The sequence below is a fragment of the Bradysia coprophila genome, unplaced genomic scaffold, assembly GCF_014529535.1.
Source record: "Bradysia coprophila strain Holo2 unplaced genomic scaffold, BU_Bcop_v1 contig_358, whole genome shotgun sequence".
NCBI lineage: Eukaryota > Metazoa > Arthropoda > Insecta > Diptera > Sciaridae > Bradysia > Bradysia coprophila.
The window spans coordinates 4,242,200-4,256,843 of record NW_023503616.1 but is presented as its reverse complement, the minus strand read 5'-3'; the positions used below and the strand labels follow the sequence as shown (position 1 = coordinate 4,256,843).

At 36.9% G+C, this 14,644-nt stretch overlaps 3 protein-coding genes across 5 annotated transcripts; 1 reads left to right on the top strand and 2 right to left on the bottom strand.

Moving 5' to 3' along the window:
* Positions 1-2,100: 2,100 nt before the first annotated feature.
* On the bottom strand, positions 2,101-7,226 carry LOC119081326 (DNA-directed RNA polymerase III subunit RPC1). The gene is made up of 15 exons (XM_037190114.1): positions 7,063-7,226; positions 6,868-6,997; positions 6,663-6,812; positions 5,926-6,600; positions 5,658-5,864; positions 5,447-5,599; positions 4,840-5,386; positions 4,635-4,780; positions 4,305-4,580; positions 4,101-4,242; positions 3,486-4,045; positions 3,141-3,425; positions 2,964-3,082; positions 2,384-2,891; positions 2,101-2,325 (listed from the first exon to the last, which is right to left on the bottom strand). Exons 1-15 carry the CDS (start codon positions 7,104-7,106, stop codon positions 2,134-2,136), a joined length of 4,134 nt encoding a protein of 1,377 aa, XP_037046009.1. The 5' UTR covers positions 7,107-7,226; the 3' UTR covers positions 2,101-2,133.
* Positions 7,227-7,317: 91 nt separating this feature from the next.
* On the top strand, positions 7,318-7,989 carry LOC119081331 (probable 28S ribosomal protein S16, mitochondrial). Its single transcript, XM_037190121.1, has 2 exons — positions 7,318-7,578; positions 7,645-7,989. The coding sequence occupies exons 1-2, from the start codon at positions 7,438-7,440 to the stop codon at positions 7,933-7,935; spliced, it is 432 nt and encodes a 143-aa protein (XP_037046016.1). The 5' UTR covers positions 7,318-7,437; the 3' UTR covers positions 7,936-7,989.
* A 2,259-nt stretch (positions 7,990-10,248) lies between these two features.
* Positions 10,249-13,339, bottom strand: LOC119081330 (receptor expression-enhancing protein 5-like). 3 transcript variants are annotated; one of them, XM_037190119.1, is made up of 4 exons: positions 11,687-12,031; positions 11,522-11,626; positions 11,111-11,343; positions 10,249-10,650 (listed from the first exon to the last, which is right to left on the bottom strand). In XM_037190119.1, exons 2-4 carry the CDS (start codon positions 11,571-11,573, stop codon positions 10,474-10,476), a joined length of 462 nt encoding a protein of 153 aa, XP_037046014.1. In that variant the 5' UTR covers positions 11,574-11,626; positions 11,687-12,031; the 3' UTR covers positions 10,249-10,473. The 3 variants fall into 3 exon arrangements, with proteins under 3 accessions (XP_037046014.1, XP_037046012.1, XP_037046013.1); XM_037190117.1 differs by lacking the exons at positions 11,522-11,626; positions 11,687-12,031 and adding an exon at positions 13,068-13,339; XM_037190118.1 differs by having other exon boundaries at positions 11,522-12,135.
* Between the last annotated feature and the right edge of the window lie 1,305 nt (positions 13,340-14,644).

Here is a 14,644-nt window from a genome sequence, read left to right as displayed (position 1 = left end):
AAAAGATATCGAATGATCTATCATTGAGGGAGCATTGACTTCGTACAACAAACTTCAAGCAAAAGTGACAACTGCCAAATGGAGTACTATTTTGTATGAAAGGTTTTTCTAGATTTTTTACAGTGCAAAAATTTGTTTGTCTCGTTTCAGTACTCTATTTAGAGTACCACTCATGCTTGAAGTGCATTGCTTCGTATTAACCTGTTACAGACGGCAAGTATATGAACTGTATTATTATCGGGTCTATTACTTCCATAGATCAAAGTATTTTTAATCGTTTGATTTCAAATCCTGTACTTCAATTTTTTTAAACATTCATTTTACTGTATAAATCACCATATTATCCAGATCTTGTCGGTCAGAAATTTAATAGTTTTGGGTGATATACTGTGCCTGTCGTCTGCAACAGTTATCAAAGATTACCACGGAGCACTTATAATTTTGATGCACTTATAATGTTAATTAATTCATTTTATCTGTCTAGAACGATAATCTCGCACTTATCTCTCTCTAGGGCAAATTTGTTTATCATCTCGATATATCTTTCCTCGGCAGATAAAATAGCGTATGCACCTCTGTCGAAGATGTTTATTTCGACGATTTGATTATGTACGCCTTCGGCCTCGTACATAACTTCCACATCGTCAAAATAAACATGTTGGACAGAGGTCCATAATATAGTATTATGGACCATAAGAGCGAACTTACCATTTTATATCGTGTGTAACGGAGTAAAATGCAGAGCATAAGAAAATTTTGATCAGCTCCCTCGTTTGAATTTCTTGAAAGTGGCACAGTCTCTAAATTTTCATAGTTTAGATATCCGAAATTTCTGACTCTAACAACAACAAATTTACAGAGTTCCCACTCCTCCTAAAATTCATAAAATTCCTAAAATGGACCAAATCCTCCTAAAATCTCCTAAAATCTTCTAAAACTCCTAAAATTCCTAAAAATAGCCCACACTATCAAAGAATTTTTTTAATAAAACTGAAAAACAAGTTATTTTTTAAATTACGCTGCAATGAATTTGAAAACAGTCCTTGCTTTGAGTCATGCAAACAGCGATCCTGAACGTGGATTTAGCGAAAACAAATATATTCTCGAGGATCTCAGCTTGTTAGTAGATGTGACTGATAAATACCAAGTTGCTGGTCTTAACTGGCGTCAAAAAAGTGTAAACCATAAAAGTTTCAATTATTGAACTACATAAGGAAAATGATGCTTTGATAAAAAAAAAACTTTTTGTCAATTAGGGGTGTACGATGGAGAAAGGATCGAGACTGGCGTAAATTTTAAAAATTCATTTACAACTTGAGACAAATCACAGAAGCTAAATTTTTTAGTTTTCGGTCTTCCACCTACTTCGACTTCTACCAAAAACCTTCTTTGAGATCTTTGTTAGCTGCATTAGTCTTGTTCTACTAATTGGAGTCCAGTGCTACAAGAAAAAATTAAATCCAGGCGAAGTTTGTCGAGAAGGTATTTTTGGTGAGTCATCAAAGTTTGCCGACTATGAAAAATTGAGTGGATTTTAAACTTGAAAATTCGGAAATTATATCAAGAAAATAATTCGATCTTTGCTCAAGTGGGCTTAAATTCTTACGAATGTTGTAGGCTATCCAGAACAAAAAAGTTTTTGAAAATCATGTGAGAAATGTTTGTTTCGTGAGTGTTTGTTTGGTCTAAAATTGAGGCAAAATGGCTCAATTGAGAAAATCGAGTTTTTGACATCTAGGGATGATAACAATTTTTTGTGGACTATGCCTGTCTCGATCCTATATCCATCGCACACCCCTAATTGAACATATTAATTTTCTGAAACACTTTTATTATTTTACGAAGTGTATGAGAAACAGAAAGATCTTGAGGCTGCAAAAATTCCTCCGGAAATTACTTATAAAACCTTTATCAAATCTCCTAAAATACTCCTAAAATTACTTGCAAAATCTCCTAAAATTCTCCTAAAATTACCGTTAAAATTTCCTAAAATTCCTAATTTTAGGAGCCTTCCTAAGTCGTGGGAACTCTGAATATAGATATTTATGGGAGATTGACTCTGGTTGGTTGATTGAAACATTCCAAACAATACAAATACGATTACAAAATGAATCTTTATCGTTTAATTCATCATTAAAATTCCAGACTAAAAATTGGTTGACTCTTCGGCTCTAAAACAACGTTATCATGTTTGTGAATCAATTTGAATAATCCAGTTCCGATTGCAGCAGGCATGCCTAAAATAATTCGTTCGGACACTCCATCGATGGAATCCGTTTGACCGTAATACGCAGCATCGAAGAGGTGATCGGCAGTTTTTTCGAACTAAAATCGAGAAAATGTAAAAAATTGCCGCTCAACCGAAATTCATCGTTCGACTCACCGAAGCCAAATTGAAAACAGATTCTCTCATTTTAGCCAGACCATGTCTCGTAATGCCCAATACTTCTCCACGACTTGTCATTTGACTGGCCAATAACATAATATGTCGATGATCGACGGTCATACCGTGACCTTCCATAACACTTGTTATTTCATTCATAATTGTCGTACGGGCTGCTTCAATTCCAAGCGTTTGAAACACTTCCCAAATATTATTGCTCTTGGTCTTCGTACCAATTACACCGTATGTGGCTATAACACGTCCCAATCCGGAACCTTCCACACAAAGTTTAAATTCGTTCGGAAAAACTGTGTCGTCAATAGCAATCACAGCTCGTGATACATTAGGAATACCGGCGACTACAACGTTCGGTATTAGGTTGATCAAGCGCTGCAGTTCGCTATTCAACGCATTGCCATGCTTGACAGCATCCGGTCGAATTAGAATGAGAGATGGACCGACAACCATCACATTGTTCGGCTTTAAGCGAAGCTTCGACGTGCAAATGCTGTAAAATTAAGTGATTTTTGGTTAAATTGAGGGTCTGGTAGGTCGAGGTCGAACTAAATCCTCTACTCACGAATAATGAATGGTTTCACCATTGATCTCTAAACCCAGCACACGGATCCGATCCAAATCTAATTTTATCAACAAGAAACAGTCATCGGATTTATAAACTTCTTCGATGAATGAAGAGATCTGAAAATATTCGTTTGGTTATGACTTGTTCTAACCCCTCGATGATTGAGAAACAAACCTCGCCCAGCGTTGTCTTTTCAATTCTGGCTTTCACTTTACGAGCGAACTCCATGCTAGTTTTAATCTCAATTTCAGCCGTTATAATGGGAGTTGAAATTGATTTCGACGCATTGATAATTTCAACAATACGTGGTACACCCTGTGTAATGTTCATCGATGCAACGCCAGCGAAGTGAAACGTTTTCAATGTCATTTGCGTTCCCGGCTCACCAATACTTTGAGCAGCTAAAGCACCCACGGCAGTTCCAGGTTCAGTGACTGCACGATTGTATTTGATTCGGGTCTGAAATTAAACACAAGAAAATGAGCCCGAACTGGACAAACAACATCTCCTCGATTGTACCGTTTCTAAGAAGTCTTTTATCTGGCCTTCCGTGATGCGTTCAACTTCCTGATAAACTTTAAGCCCTTTCTTGAATTTCCTTTGAATCCGCATCAGTTTTTCTCCAAATTTTCGTAGAAATTCAAGACTTTCTTTTCGGAAGTCTGCCCGAGAATCGAGGAAAGTATCACTGGACAAAATTTTTTCCGCAACAGTGACAACTTCATCGCCGCGTAATGCTCTCTGATTCCGATATGACTTTTTGGCTCGTTGATGAAGCAACTGCCGAGGCATATCGACCGGTTTGTCTTTTATTTCCATAAAAACTGGGTCAAGTCCATCGCCACCGTACGTAAATTCGACAATTTCACCGATTGCATTTCGAACAGATCCGTCATAGTGCACAACCAAATCTTCTAAGCATTTAACTAAACGACGTTGCAAATAACCAGTCTCTGCTGTTTTGACGGCTGTGTCGACCAAGCCTTCACGCCCAGCCATTGTGTGGAAGAAGAATTCGGTTGGCGTCAGCCCAGAATAGAAACTATTTTGAACGAATCCTCGAGCAGCAGGGATCTTAGCTGAAATAAAATTAGTTGCAATTTTGGTCGAAACAAAGGAGTTGGAGGGCCTTACAAAATTTCTCGAAATGGGGAAGAGCACGATCCTCAAAGCCATTTGGTACTCGTTTTCCATTAATGGCCTGCTGCCCGACACAGGCAATCATTTGGGAAATATTAATGTTTGATCCTTTCGAGCCAGATTGTGCCATTATAAGCTAGTTCGAGGTAGAATTGGTTATTCAGTGCCGTGGGTGAATAAGAAAATCAAATAAATTACCGCGCTATTCGTCGGATGTAACTCTCGAAAACATGCCTTTGCAGCAGACTCTCGAATACTTGATAATTCTCGTAAAAGTACCGCTTCCAAAGTTTGTTCTGGCGTACAACCCGGCTGACATTGAAGTGTACCTTTCTTCATTTCCATAATGAACGCGTTGCACTTTTCGTAGCCCGTGCATAGCAAATTTTCTTTCTCTTCCAACAGACGACGGCTCGGTGTCACATCACCAATGCCAAACGAAAATCCTCGATTCATCATGAAGTGGGAAGCCATCTGCGTAGATTTTTAGTTTAAGAAAATTCATACTACCAAAAGCCAAAATATTACCCTTGCCAAACGCCACATTGCCTTAGTGGCCTCGTTTTCACCGAAATCGCGTAGCAGCACGTAAAAGATGTTTTTCTTAGTACCCGAACCCATTGTGTTTTTGTCCATCGATCCGCACATTATTTCAGAATTTCGTATGACCACATCTATGGATCAGATCAATCAGATTAGAAATTCCCGAAATCTTTCCATCTGAATTACTCACATGAATCTTTCACACACAGGTCTCCGTTGCTCGTGTAATTTTTTCCCTTAGTTTCTAAATTCGCTAGGACGTTACTAAACTTATTAGGCCGGAGAATGAGACCAAATATCTGTTTACCAGTCCATAATCTTCTCGGCTTCAGAATTGCTGGTATGGGTAAATCAATATCCATATTAGAGTCCGGTCCAGCCAATAAACACGCAGCTAATTGCATCGCCTGTTCTTTCGTCAAAAACTCATCTTTCTGTGTTAACAAATAACCGCCTGTGATGAAATCCTGTGTGGCTGCAATCAAAATTTCTCCATTCTTTGGTGTAACCAAATTCGACTTGTTCCCCATCAAAATTAAAGCTTCTGCTCTCGCTTCTTCGGTCTGCGGTAAATGTAAATTCATTTCGTCGCCATCGAAATCAGCGTTATACGGGGTGCAAGCGCATTCGTTGAAACGAAACGTTCGTTGTGACTGTATTTTAGCTTGATGGCACATGATACTCATTTTGTGGAGACTGGGCTGTCGATTGAACAGTACAATATCACCGTCGATCATCTAAAGGGAAAAGAAATTATGATGCGCATGGAAGAGGATCATTTAACGCTCCACACTTACATGTCTTTCAACGATATCGCCGCACTTCAAGTCTTGGGCAACTTTATCTCGATTGCCATAAGCAAGGTATTTCTTGAATGCACTACCCTTTTGCTGAACATAGTTAGCTCCCGGATGTTTTTCTATACCATTTCGGACCAGTTGTTTCATTTTCTGGTAAATCAAAAGAAAATTTAGAAAATGTTGTAACTGAAACGGTGGCTTTAGTTACCTGAAGGTTGGCAGGATTTACTCGTTCCGGATACGTTAAAATTCTAGCAACTCTTTCAGGCACTCCGACTTGATGAATCATCAGATTCGGGTCTGGTGATATAACAGTTCTACCAGAGAAATCCACACGCTTGCCCGATAAGTTACCACGAAATCGTCCCTGTTTGCCCTTCAATCGCTGTACTATTCCTCTGGATGGTTTCTTCGGCTAGATTCGAAAATGATTTTTAGGAAACAAAGAAAAACATCAGCAAATCAACAAAACTTACAATCATAGCCAGTGGCACTCCGGACACTTCACTGTTGAAATACAAAGCCACGTGTAACTGTAGAAAATCCCAGTCCTCTTGAATCAATTCCATTTTTCCGCCAGTACTCATATGTTTACCAATCACATCGTTAATGAGCAAAATTTCACTCTGTTTCATTGTCAAATCGTCTTCCGTTGTGCCAGCTTTCACTTCGGAGACAACCGATGGCCGTATGCAAACCGGTGGCACAAATACACGAGTCACTATCAAATTCGATGGACTGGCATTTTCAGAAGTCATGCCAAGCAGTGGGATATCACATTTTTGTATAGCATTGAACAGATCCAAAACCTGTAGCGGATTTAGCTCTTGAACAAGCGCTGACGGTGCAATCAGTTGATTGAGCTCACGATTGTTATCGGTAGCTACGGAAAGCTCTTCTAATGCTCTCGTCAAGATCGGATCGGTAGATTTTTTGCCACGAAACGGTTCGTGAAGAATTTTCATTAATCCGGCTGACTTTTTGACCGGACCATTGACAGCGCCACAATATGGACATTTCAGGTTCTTTTTCGCCTTAACAAGGATCTGCGAATGAATTGACTTTTTGGCCAAATACGACAAGTCCGGATTGAGTAATCGCTTGGCAAACGTTTTTTTATCCGGCTCTTTTAACATCACTCGGGCACATGTCTAGTTACAAGAAATAGAGGTAAATTGAACTGAATTGTATATGTACATTTATAGCAGATTACCTTGCAAATTGATTGAAGAATTTGTATAGTCGCACGGAAATGACCAACATGGAATACAGGCAGTGCAAGATCCAAATAGCCAAAATGGCCAACACACTCATTTAGTCCTTGATTGCAAGTGGTGCACTGAGTATCTTTTTGACTTACACCCTGAAAAAAATCGTTGCAACAATAACATTACACTTAATAAGAAAGTTTAGTCTACCATTCGTCTGTCCAAAACGCCGTACAACACCGGTTCACGACCCTGAGCATACAGGTTCTTAGAGACCACTCGAATGTGCGCCTCTTGCTGAATTTCTTCAGGACACGCCATCCCAAATTGGACATGGGAACTTTAGGGAGAAAAATATTTTAATTTTTAAGTTGCGGTGTAGGGTTTAGAAGAGCAAAAACAAACATTTTCTTGTTGACATCAGCCTCTCGAAACTGTTCTTTCGGCATTTTGGAAAATATTGGTTTCTATCACGTTGAATCCTTTAAATTTTTAATATTTTAGATTTCGACACTGTCGGAATAGTAACATTTTCTTCAACAACAACCGCACCGGTGGATAGTTTGACACAAATGATCTGTTTTGCTGAATGTGTCAAAATTTACATGTGCGCTTATTAGTACATTTAAAGATGTTTACACACCTGCAACACATTCAAAACCGAAAGTGCGACCGTTCATATGGTCAAGTTTTTCGAGATCGAAATGTCACTCTCTGAAAAAGAATTTGAACTCATAATAACACACGTACTACCGACAGCGAAATATTTCCTTTTTAAAAATGCCAATTAATCCGTACGCACCAATAAACTTACCTCCAGCTAGTGGAATTGGAAGGTTTTGGCGCCTGTCCGCTAAAATAATAAGATTTGCCAGACATGGCTGTACAAATCGACCATTTTATCACATAGTCGTTATGGAGGTAAATATAACCCCAATCTCTTCAATCAACTTTTTTATGACAAGAATTTTGTAATTTTCGGATTAGCGGAAGAAAAACCAACATCAACCTGTGATTGAACAAGTCGGAACGTATGATCCAATGACAAATGAACATGGGGAAAAGTTGGTGTCGCTTAATTTCGAAAGGATTCGTCATTGGATTGGTTCGGGTGCTCATGTCTCATTGCCGGTTGCTGAACTGTTGGGCATTTCTGGTTTCTATCCAATACATCCGAAAACTTATATGAGAGGGTGGCGGAACAGAGCAAAAGAAGAAGAAAATCGAGCTAACGCTGAGAGCGAGGCGACCAAAGAAGAGGCGAAGAGCAGTGGTTGATAGAGTAACTGATTTAGTGGAATAAAGTAGAGCCGATAGACGATTTAAGTGAAAGTCGAATTTTATTTGTTCTGCGGAATTTGAGTTCTTAAACTGTCGGAGACATCATGGTTCGAATGTTGAAAAGATTTCATTTACAACTGGTTAAGAAAACGGTGCTCTACATCGATATTTGTCCAGCAATGCATGCCAAATATAATTGAACGGAAACTGGTTACTGATGTTCCAGGGCAATGCAAGTATGAACTATAAAGAATTAGCAACAATTCGATCCGGACAAGCTGCAGGTAATGTTTGATAAGGTAAATGATGGAGAGTTGACCTAAATTGACAAGACCAAACTTTGAACTTGAATCTCTCATCGATTTTGGAACTATGTTACATGGAACCACTTTTATTTTAAAGATTTATCTTTTGTTTATTTAATTAACATAAATTTTATTAATTATTTAAGATTTCGTTTAACAAAGTTAATTAATTTATAAAAATGTAGAGTTACCCTACGTGAACCGTGAGTTGTCCGATTTCATATAAATTCAATAAATCGTGAATTGTCCTATATACAACCGTCATAAGACAACTCGCGGTTTATTGGATGGTAAGTTGACCGATCATTTTTTCTTCATACAAATTTACACGGACAACTTAAGATCACTTTTCCACTAGGTCAACTCTCCATCATTTACCTTAATTATATTTTCAACTGTCATTTTCACTTTCATGTAAGCAGTAGGGCACTGGAAACTAATTACGAAGTTAGCAGTAGAAAGCAATTGGAAAGCAATTAGAGTAAAGTTTTGAAGCGACGGTAGAATATTAACATTACCTATCAAATCCATGCCATCGTTGGTCCATTGACGACTGTTTGTAATTCAAGATTTTTAGATTTATAACTTTCATATCTGTCCCACGCTGAATTCGAAACATTTACTATAATTAATAATAGTCGGCGTAATGCTACCGATAATAATCCGACTCTCATTTCACTTAGCTCCAACTTGGTAATGAGATTTGTGTTAAGAAAGTTCACACTGGTCTTTATTGGGTAGATGATGAAGAGCAACGTTGTTAAGAGTCAATTTGCCAAAACTTCGGACAAGTTGTGTGAACCAGGAAAACAAGCCATCGGCGATTTTAGGAGGGTATACAGTAATTTATTCAGGGGACCCCCTGTGTCATTTGCAACAAAAAAATCCTCGAAGAAGCTACGTTTTCACGCCAGAAATGATGAAAAAATGGTCTGAAGTAGGATGGCTAAAATAGTGTTTCATGTGTCAGGGCCGAAAATTCAGGGTTTTGAGATTTTTCTCGGGTTTTCGGCCCCTTACATGATTTTTTTTTTTTAGTATCTGTTTCACTTAATTCGGGCTACAATCGCGGGATTGTCTAAAATCAATCGTCCAAAACAGATACACAAATAACTATTTGTTGTATAGCTCCGACAATACGTAACGCATTTACCTGAAATTATGGTCACTGGTAGAGGTGTTGAGGATGCATATGATGGGCTTAACATTTTTTCGAAATTTCTCGTGTACAGTTTTGAACATTCAAAAGTATCGACATACTATAAATTTCTTATTTCTCTTATTTTGCTCAATTATCTCATTTCTCCATATACTCGTTATACACATACAGTGGTGCAGCAGCTATTTTAGGTTTAGGTGAAAAAATTTCAACTTTTCGATAGTCATTTCAAAAAACTACAGCGATAGAATTGGAAGGTATGAGTGTCGTTGGGTAGGTAGCGTCCTCTTCTTTCAAATTTTATAGACCTTAAACGAAATCTCTCGAAGCGTAGGTTGGAAGTAACTCCGACCCTGACTTAAAATTGTCGCATACATCAGAAAAATTAATATGGATGCGAAGAAAAGTGGAATTACAGAGAATTTTTGTGGTAGTTCACTTGAACCAAAATTGTGGATGGAAGGGCTGCCGCGGTAGGTTCATGGTGTCATGGATAGAAGAAGTCACAACCTACCCAACGACACCAATGCATTCCACGTTTATCGCTGTAGTTTTTTCTTCCACACCGGTCACACTTTTAAAATTCCTACCAACGAATATAATTTCAGACATTTATTGTGAGAGATATGAATCAAAAACGATATTGACCAATTTTTGACCAGTTCGAGCATGAAACCGAAATTATTTCAAGATAAAACATTTCCTGTAACGTACTCAGAAAAGTTCCCTCAGTCATTTGACGCCTAACTTTTAAAAATCGCCGGTGGCTTGTTTTCAAGTTCGAAGTTTCGCAAATTGACTCTGAAGCCTTTAAACGCTGTCGGAAAATAAAACAAACCGACGTTTAGCTTAAAAGATCTTTAATAAAATTAACTTCGCGAATTAACAAATGCGGGCAAAATTCATCATCAAGATCGACAAATACGAAGTTCATTGAAAAAATTGAAGTGTGCGTGCAACGACGTCCTTTTTTTTCTTTTTAGTGTAAAACAAATGAGTCGGGGTGTTTTAAAATGACATTTTTACTCAATTGCGAGGATCATTTACAATAACATTTGTGACCTCACAAAATTATTTATTTTTGTTTAAAACGTCAGTTACAACGTCCTTCGCCTTGTTAGCTATGTTATCAATGAATTTGTCGGTATTCTGATGATGCTTTTGAAATTGTGGACGAATGATGCGATTGTAAATGATGATCGATCCATTGTTTTCGATTGGAAGCATGCACCAAATGAAGAACACACACTGAAATAAATGAAAAAAGAAATGTTTTTAAATTGGTTGTCTTAAAAATCAAAAGTTGTTCAGACTCGGAATAGGTCAGAGATTAATACATACAGGTTGATTCAGATCTCATCAGATCTGGTAAAATCTGACCTATTACGAACTATTAGGCTATATTATAGACTGATCCCAGCTAAATCTAAAGTAAATTAGGAACTACAAAAAGTTCTGATCGGTAGACACTTTGCATTGACCTTCTGAAAGCCATACGAATGTGATAATAATTATGAGTAACATCCTGCAGAAAGTTAACACAAACTGTATAATAAATTGGTTTTAAATGTTCTCGTTGTGATAATATCAATTCAGCAATGACGCTTAGAAATTTGACTCAACCGTAAATGATACAGTTGATGATATTTCATCAGAGATCACATTTTCGGTCGAATTTTATTCATAAAATAGTTTAGAGAAAATTTACCTTCAACAAAAAGTAGAATGGGATAAAGTTGGTTAAAAACAGCGAAAAGAATTCAATAACCGAAAAGATTGCATATAGGACCCAGTATGTTAACCACTTTGTATCGTCCATTTTATCGTGACTTTCGATGGCTCGTATTGACACATAGGCTGGATATACGACGCTGATAGCATTGCACAAGAGCTGGGCAGCATAGCCAAAGATTAAGTACAATACACAGCTAACGGTACCGCCTGTAAATTAGAAAATAATTGAAAAATTAGCATTGACGTAGGACTTTTGCTCGTATAATGATGTATTCCTCGATGCAATTCGTATTCGATATATAAATATTAACGAAACATGACACCGAAATTGTTATCAAAATCAATTACAAACAGCAATCGATTGTTAACAATCGATAACACCTACAAATTAGCAATTTATTATTTTCAAAGTCAATTCGCCTCGTAATCTGCTCCATTTTGACGAAGCGGTGAACCAATTCACTTAATCCAAATTTGCATCAAAGGTTCTGGTAAACCACAAATACACTTAACTCAATGAAATTTTAATTTGAAACGAACATACACCTTATAGCACTGGTATGGTTGCTTCAAGAAAACGAATGTAATTGTCTGTGCAACACTTTTCTTGTTGTATTCATACGCAACTGTTCCTTTCAATATTTTCCGTTCAAATACAACGAGCGTGTATTCTTAGCTCACAGCCAAAATATGTCTGAGTATATTTATCGTTCAATATTTTTCTACTATGCACAAAGAGTCTAAACTAAAACCGCAAGCGATTTTACAGAGCAAGAAAATATTGTTTAACTTAATGGATGTTCATTTCTGTTCGTATCAAATTTAATAAGATATACGAAAGCGGACACGTATCATGTTGATAATTAAAACTTGAAATCAATTCAGTTGCTTAGTACGAAAAAGTAGCTCTCGACAAATCGAAAATATAACTTTTTTATGGGTTCGAAAATTTCACATTTTATGTGTGGTAAGCAGTAAGATAAGAGTGATGATAAAGTAAATGTGGCGTCGGTACGGTGATTCATCCGTATTAGTTGTACCTTGAGCTATACTTTGTGCATCTGTATATCTAATGGTATGAAAACATACAAATCATTAGAAAGTAAATTCGCTACCTGTATTTCATGGAAGATGTCTACTACCTGCTGTCACATGATAAAATACATCAACCCCGTTTTCTTGCCTTTTATCCTTAAAATATTTTATCGAACAGTGGAAAGGTAAGGGTGATAATAAAGTTGGTTAAATAGTCTCACTACTGTAAGAAAATGTACTGGCAGACGCTAACAGTAACACTAAAAAAATCGGTGAAGTTAAATCGAATTGTCTTTCAAAATTGCTTTTATTCTTAAACCGGTATCCGACTTTGTTTCTTTGTAAGATCTTGGAGACTGATTTTTATTTAGAAAAAAAAATCTCTATGCATAATAGACGATAATTAATTTATAAAAAATACGAGTCTAAGCGTACACATAGGCATTCAATGTCATGGTCATTTACTTGTGTTAGAAACTACCATAACAGAGATGAAACGGTATAGCCATGAAAATAGAAACAGCATTTTTTGCCGGTATTAATGTGTAATATTACATTATGGAAATATAAAAAAATTGGTTGAGGTCATCCTTTAGAATGTCGAGCACTAAGCACATAAAAGTAACAAATTTGTAAAAGTAAAAAATGCTCTACACAAGCCACCAACAATATTTGAACCGCGTGCATTTTGCTTCACTTTTTTTTGTAAATTCGAATTTTCGCATATTTACGTAATTGCAACATGACCTTGACCTTTTTTATTGGAATGGAAAAATTGAAACATACTATGTGGCACTGATAAAAATTCACAAGCCAAAATGAGTGCATCATCAATTATTCACAATTTGTATGAATAATACAACGTGATAATGAATTTTCCCCTTGGGTTTTCTTACCTATAACAATGTACACCCTGGGAACGCCAGTCTTTTGTTCCAGCAAATCTAATGGACTCTTCCACGGCTTTGTGTCGTCATGGAGCGAATCATTTAGTGAATGCTTAATTTCATCGAATTTTTGTGCCATTTTCGATTAATTTTGTTGAAACAGAAACTAATAATTTCGAGTGATTAAACTTTTAAACACAGACCAAGCTATGGTTCGGTGATAGAATGCGGGTTTAAATTTTCGAAATTTACTTGAAGTTTAATTTAGAAAAAATAATCTGTCGACAGTGCTGTCAACAGTCCAGATGTGTTTTCAGTGCCGTAGTTAGGTGAATTGGAGACTTCAGGTGCTTATTTGTGATTTATAATCTCTGAGCTCTGACAACTTTATAACATGCCCGCATTTTACGTGACGCTTGTGTGAAAAATGTGAACTCCGTCACTAATAACCTCTAGGTGCCATAATTTCTTTCAGTACTTCATTCTGTGCGCTCTATTTTTTGGTAAAATAATTTACCTTATTTTTGAGGTGTTAAAGTATCTCGCGCCGCGTCATTTACAATAATTCAAAAAGTGACATCTTCCATAGGACATTCGATTTTTTTTAACGGACTATTAGAATATCTACGAGTATGTGTTACATAGAAAGCGAATGAATGAAAAATCATCTTGTCCAGCCGCGGATTTGAACACGGGACCTCTCGATTATGTGAATTATTGTGAATGACGCGGCGTGAGATTCCTAGCAACCGAAGCAATGTAAAAAAAATATTACATTTGAGCTTTAGTTTCCAAACAGGCTTCCCTATACAATAATTATTTCGTTTTGAAATTCAATTGTCCCGCTTAATTCACCAAAACTCCTTAGTACGGTCCTGTGTGTTGCAAAACCGAATATTTAGCCCGCGCCGAGAAAGCGTAACTGATTGAAGTTAGTTGCATTCATTGAAATATTTTTCTTTGTTTCGAAAACGTTGTCGAGCGCGATAGTTTAAAATGCAGTGGTAGAAAATTTCGTCAAAATGTTTATATTGTTCGTGATCAGGAAAGCTGGGGGCATAAGGAGAAACGCATTATTGTTGATTGGTGTTTGGTTGAATTCAACATCGAACAGTTTTTCGTATTCCTTAATCACGCTAAACAAAATATTTTTTATTATTTCATCATTTCTGAACGAAGTAATGTTTGAATGGAAAATGTTTATTAATAATTTTGAGTTAACAAATCAGTTAGATGATGAGACAGATACGAAGGAAATATGGAATGGAATGGAATTTTGTTATTCGCTAATCTTTTCACTGACTTGACTTGACTTGAATTTGGATCAACCGAACTGGTTTCTGTGAACAAGTCCCAGTGATGCATGAATATTGGAACTTTGACTTTGTTAAAAACATCGTCCTAATTCCACCTTTTCGCACCCCATGTTCACTTAAACTAAGTAAACAGCGCTGAACCACTACTCGGTTTCTAACAACAACCACTGTCGCTCGATCATTACATGTGGTCGGACTAATTACCAAACATTTATCATAATTTAATTTAATTACCGTTGGTGATCCAATCATCCAATCCATTCATAATTT